At 48.1% G+C, this 8,500-nt stretch overlaps 1 protein-coding gene across 1 annotated transcript in view; it reads right to left on the reverse strand.

Moving 5' to 3' along the window:
* The window catches only part of TGFBI (transforming growth factor beta induced), a 19,171-nt gene extending 12,892 nt beyond the window's left edge, over positions 1–6,279 (reverse strand). Inside the window, exon 1 of the mRNA XM_009286069.2 lies at positions 6,113–6,279. Coding sequence (XP_009284344.1) covers positions 6,113–6,279 — 167 coding nt within the window. The remainder of the gene's footprint in view (positions 1–6,112) is intronic.
* Between the last annotated feature and the right edge of the window lie 2,221 nt (positions 6,280–8,500).

Raw genomic sequence — 8,500 nt, forward strand, 5'->3', positions numbered from 1 at the left:
GAGAAGGGAAAAAAAAAAAAAAAAAAAAGAAGGGGGGGGGAGGGGGGGGAAGAAAAAGAAAAAAAAAAATCAATCCAGAAGTTGCCTGTTTATTTTTCACAGGGGATTCTTTCACCTATTGCTCTTACGCTTGGTGTGAAGGGAAGGCGGCCGTCTGATTGATAGGCTAAAGACAGCAAGGGAATAGGTGTTCCTCCCAAAGAGGAGTGTTTCCTTTGTGCTCCTGGTTGCATTCGAGACAAGTAGGATGCTGTATCGCCGAGCCTCAGCACACTCACTCAAAGAGAAAGGAAAATCCTCAAACTTCAGATATTTGTCATCATTTTAACACTGTTAAACAGTGGAAATGCCTGGGGTTTAAGAGGGAATTCTTCAGGGTAATTAAGAGCCAGTAAGTGAAACAAATACCTGCTTTTCTGTGACAGAAGCAAATAAATTCTGTGTCACGGTTTCCTAAGAGAATTACAAAGCAAACCCAGACTGATTGTCTAGACATTATATATTCCATGTGGGAAAGAGTTTGCCTAAAGCAATCCCGTCCTTTGACTACTGGAGATCTTAACACCCTGCTGCTCCGCCTTCCCCAGCCCCCCCGTCTCGTGTTCATTAGAAACACACACTTTCTCCCCCCGCCACTTCCCTCCCCTACCTCCGATTTTTCTTTTTTTCACCCTAGAAACTAAATCCAGTCTAGACAGTTCCCTTGGTTCAGGCCTGTAATCAAAGACGAAGAGCTGATTAAAGAGAAATCATTCCAAAGTTCAGCATAAATAATTCCTGAGTGCTGACGTAGGCTTTAAAAGGCTTATTTATAGATCGATCGGAGATTAATGAGCTGTGACGAAGGGGCAGGACGCTGATGCACACAGCCTGCAGCGCGGGGAGCTCGCCGGCTCGGGGCTGCCCCAGCAGCCAGGCGCCTGCCGGGAGGGGAGGGCACCGGGAAAGGACAGAGGGACCGCGCCGCCTGCTTTTCAGCAGGTTCGTGGGCATCTCCAGCACCACCCCACAAGGGAAGCTAATGGCAAGAAGCACCGAGGCCAGTAATGGGGCCAGCTCCACCCGTGCAGGGGCTCATTCAAGCCCCCAGTCTCACCTGCCCACTGAAGGTGACCTACCAGCATCATCTGGTATGCATTTTGCGTGCCAGCATTTTGAGTTGAGTACCAGAAAACTTCTGCAAAGGGCCAGGTGAACACAGAGGTGCTCAGCCAAGTGTTTGCACCTACAAGGAGCCAGAGATGAGGATTGTAAAAAACAGCTTCAGCTTCAGCCATTTGCCCTCTCATGGCTGGTGGACTTGGTGGAAGCACCCAGCCCACCCAAAGGCACGTGGGCACCGTTCAAGGGCTCGCTTGGGGCTGGGCACAGCGCATCCTCCCAGCTGGTCCTGCAGCCACCTCCAGCCCTCGGGGAGGAGCAGCACAGCCGTGGCTGAAGGCTGCTCTGCCTCACTTGCATGACTCTGCATCTTGATGCTACAGTACCCTACACATCCATATGGGAGGAAGGCTGTTCCTTTGACATGTCCTCCTCCAGCTGGGTCGGAGCCACAGTCTGCTGCCCGGAGAGGAGTATTTTTCTTACATGGCCAGGGACAAACAGCTCACGGGAGAAAACACTGAACACTTGCAACCACCGCACCGCACGGCGGGTTCTGCACAAAAGCTTTTGGAGTTGCCAAGTCCATCCCTGTTTCTGGTGTCTGCTCAGTGGCTACAGACTGCTACACCGGGACACGGTGGATGCCAGCGATGTGGGTTAAATAAGCAATGCCCTCGTACAAAGAGCATTTCTCATCCACTCTGCAACGCCTCTGACCACAATTTCCTGACCTCCTCATTGAGTAATTTCAAGTCAAATCTGTAGTTTTTCAGCCTCTGGTTTTGAAACACTGTATTTCTTAAATGTCTGTCTGTGTCTGACTGCAGAGGCAAGCTCCCTGGCTTTCATTAGTCATTGTTTCACTGCTGTTGCGTTCTTAGGATCTGAAATTAAATTTTAAGTGCATTTTTCAAGGTAATAAAAATAAGCTTAGGGATATATTAGTGAATAAAGATCCATTTGTAATAATTTCCTGTAATAAAACCCATATGTTTTGTTTTTGTAAAATAAGTGCCAGAGAGTCATTTTTTTCCTGAACTGAGGAAAGTACATCACACAAGAAAAGGAAAGTTAATTTAAAAGGAAAAAAAGGAACGTATTAAGGGGCAACTTACTGCCACTAGTTATTCCTCAAAAAATAATCAAAACCCAAATTTATGTAAGTTGTCTTTTCGTTCTCAAGACAAAAAAGTGTGTGGGGACACGTTCAGTTGCAACCGCAATTCTGGAAGAATGAGGCCAGTCCATAAGCGAGGTAGAAAAATACAAAAACCACAGGCACGACTATGAGAATATACTCTAAATAAACTATTTCTTTGGCTTTGGAATAACCAACAGTGGAAAATTACCTAATTACCAAAACAATCTTGTTTCAGTGCTCATTAAAATCAAAGCAGTGTCAGACTTCTTGCCAACTGTCTTATCTCACTTCATCAGCAAGTAATGCAATGATAAAAAATGTACATAAATCCTCTATCTAATTTCTCCCTAACTGCATGAGCCAATACTTCAGCAAAGAGAAGAAAAACAAAGTAAAAAAAGCAGATAAAGAGGTAAGTGTCCTCTTCTGATGCATGAGTTGGAAATTTCATCGTGCACATCCAGCCCCAGTAGAGCACTCCACCCCCACGGACCAAAAGATGCTGCTCAGGAAGCAAGCCTGCAAAGCCTCGCCGCCAAGCCCCTGCCTTACAGCCGTAACCTGTTTGTTTCTGGTAGGAGCTATGGAGCAACTCAGCACGGCACCCGCTGCACCCCAGGGTGACTGCGAGCACTCTCAGCCGTGAGCCTGGAGCAGCAACCAAAAGGTGGTGCACCTGCAGACAAGACTAAAGACCAGGCACATCCGCGTCTTTTGAGCTGGCTTTCCTTGCTGCTCCAGTTGCTCTGCGTCTCCCAGTGCAGGATGTGATCATCCAAGAAGGAGTGAAGTTATGACTTACTGCTACAGGCTTGCAGCAGCTTTTCTGCCTTCCTCGCTCAGGGTTGAACTTCTCTGCTCTGAGCCAGCTCTGCAGGAGCCCAGCTTTGCTTCTCTGCAGTACCTGGTCTCTCACTGACCACCCTCCCTACTACCTGTTTGAAACGGTGCTCAGAGCAGCGAAAGAAAAGAAATCAAAGCAATCAAAACTATCTTCCTAGAGCCAGATATTTGCACCTGCAACACGCATCCAACTTATGGCATCACCGACCCTTTAAGCAAGTAAGGAGGATAACAGCCAGGTCAAATGTGAAGTAGGTGAGATGGGTCAAGTGTCTCCTATCCCAGGACTGCTCTTCTCACAGGTGGGAAAAGCCTTTTAGGATGAGGAAAGAAATGACCATGCTTACCCAGCTCCACCATCCCCCCTGGGCTGATGGAGTGGATCCCCCTGCCAATGGGAGGACCAAGCACACAGCTTCAGGAGCGGACTTCTGACTACGGATCCCAAGCAAAGGCTGGATCCACCCAGTTACACTGACGAACATGCCAAATCCTGACTCTTTCTGGGATTTAAAGGCATCTGGTATTCTCAAAACCTCTCACGGACCAGCTCAGTCCCACACAACGGACCAGTTTCGAGGGTTCATGCTGAGCACCATTAACTGTGCCCACGCACTCTCTTGGGCGCTGATGCACTGAGCGCGGCATAGCATCAGGCCCCTGACACTGGTTTGAGAATTTGACTGCTGCAGCATAATGCATCATGTCCTTTATGGCCCAAATGACTCCTGATTGCTTCCATACAGCATGAACACCACATCCAGCGGGAGCCATCACCAGCAAACTTTTGTAATTAGAGCTGTCCCAGGGTCCTCTGGAAAACGTGAGTCAAGGCACGTGTCTTTTGTTCTGCACAAGCACTGCTAAAGGGCAAACTAGGGCCCAGGCTCAAAAATGACTAGGAAGAGAGAAGACGACAGTAACACCCATTGTCGAGATGATGCAAAGTAAAGAATACCGAGCAAATTCCATGTATAACGGGAACATTATCTCATAGTTTAACAGGCAGGTTAATGCTGTATCTGCTTTCCTCTCAGCAAGGCACCATTGGATTAGACACTTGGGTAAAAGCAGAGAAAATGAGGTTAGAAGAGATCACCCCATGTCCTCAAATGAAATCATGAAATACTGCCAGATGCCAGTTGTTCCACCTCTTTCTGGAGATAAGCGGATGACTTTGTCTCTGCCAAATACAGCTGCACACTTGGGTTACTTGAGATTAGTTTCTCATTTGCTTCAGAGCTGAAGAAATCCGTGGCTGGATCGCTTTGCCTTTCAGTGGATAGCTGGATAGCTTTGCCTATAACAGCAAAGCTATCCCACATCCAACGCTGAGTCATGTTTTCTTTGGAGACCTACTAAGCTACTCTGTTATCAGAAGAGGCAACGATGATACCATATTGCCATGCCATAATCTTGTCCATTTTACATCAAAAAAAGCCACCGCTCGGCCAAGATGAGAGCCTGAACTCTATCACCCAAATTAAGTCTTCCCAGATTTGGTGGGTTTGTAGAATTAAGCCGGGGGGGGGTGTTGTTTGTTTGTTTTTACAATATTGCCTCTCCTTTGTTTTCTTTTTTTTCCCCCCCCCCCCCCCGGGGGGGGGGGGGGGTGTTGTTTGTTTGTTTTTACAATATTGCCTCTCCTTTGTTTTCTTCCCCCCCCCCCCCCCGGGGGGGGGGGGGGGTGTTGTTTGTTTGTTTTTACAATATTGCCTCTCCTTTGTTTTCTTTTTTTTCCCCCCCCGTAAAGACAATTGGACATAAGGGAAACCACTATACGTGCTCACTATATGGTACATCCTGCAATACATCCTCCTGAAGTAGATGAATTCATGGGTAGCACGATGAAAGGCCAAAAGCCACACGCAGTGATGATTCCTGGTTTGCCTCCCTCTTCACTATACCAACACCAGACATGTGAAACAAATCCCGATGGCCAGCCAACACAGCTAAACCAACGAAGGCAACCAAAATAAAAGCAATATAGCTCACCACAGTTAAAGATCTCAAAGTCTGCTGTTTACTACAGAAACAGAGTTTATTTAATCTGCAGTAAAGAACAGCATGTTCCTATAGATCTAATCACAATTTACATTGGACCATATCAGAAACACACGAGACGATTTTCTGCTGTTTGTTCTTCTTGACCTCGCAGATCCAGGACCAGACCTGGCCCACAGCTCTGCTCCCCACGGCCAGCACCTTTGCACTGATATTGGTAACGTGGTGGTGCATGCTAAAGTGTGGGCCAGCAAACGTGTCTGAAAGCCCAGTTTGGCCTACACTAAGGAAAAAGATTCCCCGCTCCTGGTCTACAGCCTGGCAGATAGTCAAGCACGCATATCCTCAATTATCTGCTGACTACATCTTTCAAAAGAATGTCCCGAGGCTGCTTACACAGATACTTTATGCAACAGCTACTTGAATATTACTGTTTGCAATTTTAAACATGGAATTGGCCTGCAAGTCTAATTAACTTTCCTGGTGGAGTCATCAGAGAGCGTTGGCTAAAACTGACACCTCTTTCCCCTTATTTCTGTTTTCCCTTCCAAAGCAAACATGTGCAGATGAATTTCACATTCTCTCCAATATCCATCAGCTCTGGGTTGCCTTTTATTTCTTTTTTTTTTTTTTTCAGCTAGGCAGCATTGAGCCTAGCGTGGAGAGAGACACAGCTAAGTACTAGAAAACATCTGGCACACACTTCATTACAGCACTGAGAGCTATATAAGTATATATAGAAATGCAATTAGAATAAACCATCAGGGTTTGTATTTACATGGTACTTTCCATTCTTAACACCTAAGTGTTCTAGGATCATGTTTGCCATTTGAGAAAAAACAAGGCACAAGTATTTCTTTGGGAGTAAAAGGCTAAAACAATTTTTAACAGGTATCCACGTTAAGCCCACGCCACGGGCTCCGACATCCCATGTCCGTCACACCGTCTGCTTCTCCCACCCAGCACCCACCTCCGCAACGGGGTCTTCAGGGAGACCCCGGCCGGCGCTCGGGTACTTACGTTGACTTCCCACAGATCTTCCTCTGGTACCACTGCTTGCAGTTGGTGAAGTATTTCCTGTTCGTGCCGATCAGCTTCTGCACCGCACACACGTTGGGGCTACAGGTAACGACAAAGCAGAAGAGGGTCCTGTAAGCCTCCCTCCTTTCGGTGCTGACCCCCAGCATGGAGCCAGACCCCACCTGACAGCGCCCGAAAAGCCCTGCTGCGGTTGCGAGGGAGGAAACTTTGAGAACTACACGTCAACTTGCTCGATCTGAGCGTATAATGACTATCATGAAGTGGAGGAAGCAGTGAAAGAGATCTCTCTTCACTCTGCCAGGGTATCTTTTTCTTCACTGAGTGCAAAATCTTGACTTTTTTCCACGTTCCACCTCTCACCAAAATATAAAGGAAGTAAGTTAAAAATAATACTTTGGTCAGTATTTCCGTGGTGAACAGCTACTTACAATTTGGGATCCCAGCTGAAACCTGATAAAGTTACGCAATAATTCAAATCCTTCCAAAAAAACCCATTATTTTATTGTTGAGGACATAAAGAAGGACAGGTATTTATCACCCTATGGACCGACTTGCACCAAAACCGGAACGGGTACTTTTGCTGTATGATAGACTCAGCCGACTCTGGACATGGATGCTGAGCTGCTGATGGGGAAAGTGAGCGGTGGCACTGCACACTCCGGTTTCAACACACCAGGTATGACAGCACAGATTGAGAGTGGCTATATATATATCAGCCCATAAGGTACCGAGAGCTCCTTCTCAACCAGAAAAGGAGACGGTTGGCGTTACATGTGTGACTAACCCCACTGAGAGCTGACTGCAGCCTTTCAGCTTTCTAAGAAGTGGTATCACTGCAAGCAAAGATGTGGTCAAACAGGAGTTGGGAGTTTACTTGCTGCTGGTTTGGCCAGCACAGTGTTCTCCCCACTCAGCCTGGCTCACCACCTCCGTGGTTTGAGGCCAGCGTCCCTGGCCACGGATGTGGGCAACGCATGGTCAGTGCATGAGGTATGATTTATGGATCTGGGTTGCGAGGCCACCAACTGCCTCTGGGCTTGAGCCAGAGGTATAGCAAACGCCCAAGCAAGCTGAGGATGCTCAGCCCAACTGAGACTGGATTCCCAACGCCAACACCGTGCCCCAGTTGCGACAGTGGCACCAAAAGTATGTGCAGTATTGGCTGCCAGGCAGATGGAGGGAAAACAAGTAATTAAGCAGAATACATAAATCATCACTTCAGCCATTCAGAAGTGCTCTGCACCGTCCAAGGCAGAGTTTTCATTTGTGAAAATGACACTCTGGATGGGGCCTGGAGATGCTGTTGTAAAGGTCTTGTCGATCTGTTTAGGAAAACAGACAGCATCCTGTTTCATGCTGGGTTTGACCGAGACACTGCCCGCTTGCCTACCAAAATTAACAAAAGCAGAGTTTGCAGCCCGACCACCAAGTCTTCCTGTGGTCGTGCTTGCTTTTCACCGGCGTCCCAAATTCAGCTCTCTCCAAAATGGGCCAGGCTGCCCATCATTAGCATGAATTAACATGAGGGTCTCCTATATGTTGGCTAACTCCAGCGCCAGTCTCAGCGGGAGCTTGGCTTGCCTTCAATGAGCCTTTGTTGATGTGGCTGCTGCAGGGCCCTGCAGAGGCAGGATCCGACCCCGCGAGGCCCTGGCACCTTCGTCCTGCCCCAAGGGGAAAGTGAGGGCCCGTGGGACCTGGGGGAATTAGGCTCACCGTTTCCCTCGTTATTGCCATATCCAGTAATGGTAGTTTGTTTCTGCATGAAAGCATTTAATTCCCTTTATATATATAGGGCGAGGGACAAGGAGAAAGAATCTACTGAAAAGAAGTTAGAAATCACAAAGCCAAACTTTCAGCTGGTGCAAACTGGCCCAGGCTCAGTAATTTCCACGCCAAATCATCACTTAGAGAGACGTCTGTGCTCTGACTCAGCCCACCTCGGCTACCCCAGCCCCGCTGCGCCAAAATATGGTTCCAATTACATCGAAATTCCAAACCTTGCCTCGATTTCAGCGTCTGGCTGACGGCAGTGGACAATCCCTCTAATATTCGTCTTGACAAGCCTGGCTACTGAAAGACTTGTTTGATCACTTCCCCCGTATCCCTGGGAGCAGCCTGCCAAGAAAACCCTTGTGCCTTCAGGACAGCATCGAACCCGGCGCTGCCTTGCTCCCTCTTCCCTGCCCGGGACCACAGCTCCACAGGGCTGCTGCTCCCTCCCTGACGTATGAGAAAAACTTCTTCCCAGTTTTCCCTCAGTGCGGAAAAATACCCCCCCAGGGCCGTGTTATCAATGATTCCCGCAGGCAGGCTGTAGTAGCGGCTCCCCGTGGTGCGGGGTTTTGGCCCTTGCCCGGCCGGGGT

The sequence above is a fragment of the Aptenodytes forsteri genome, unplaced genomic scaffold (genome assembly GCF_000699145.1).
Source record: "Aptenodytes forsteri isolate BGI_AS27 unplaced genomic scaffold, ASM69914v1 Scaffold54, whole genome shotgun sequence".
NCBI classification, from domain to species: domain Eukaryota; kingdom Metazoa; phylum Chordata; class Aves; order Sphenisciformes; family Spheniscidae; genus Aptenodytes; species Aptenodytes forsteri.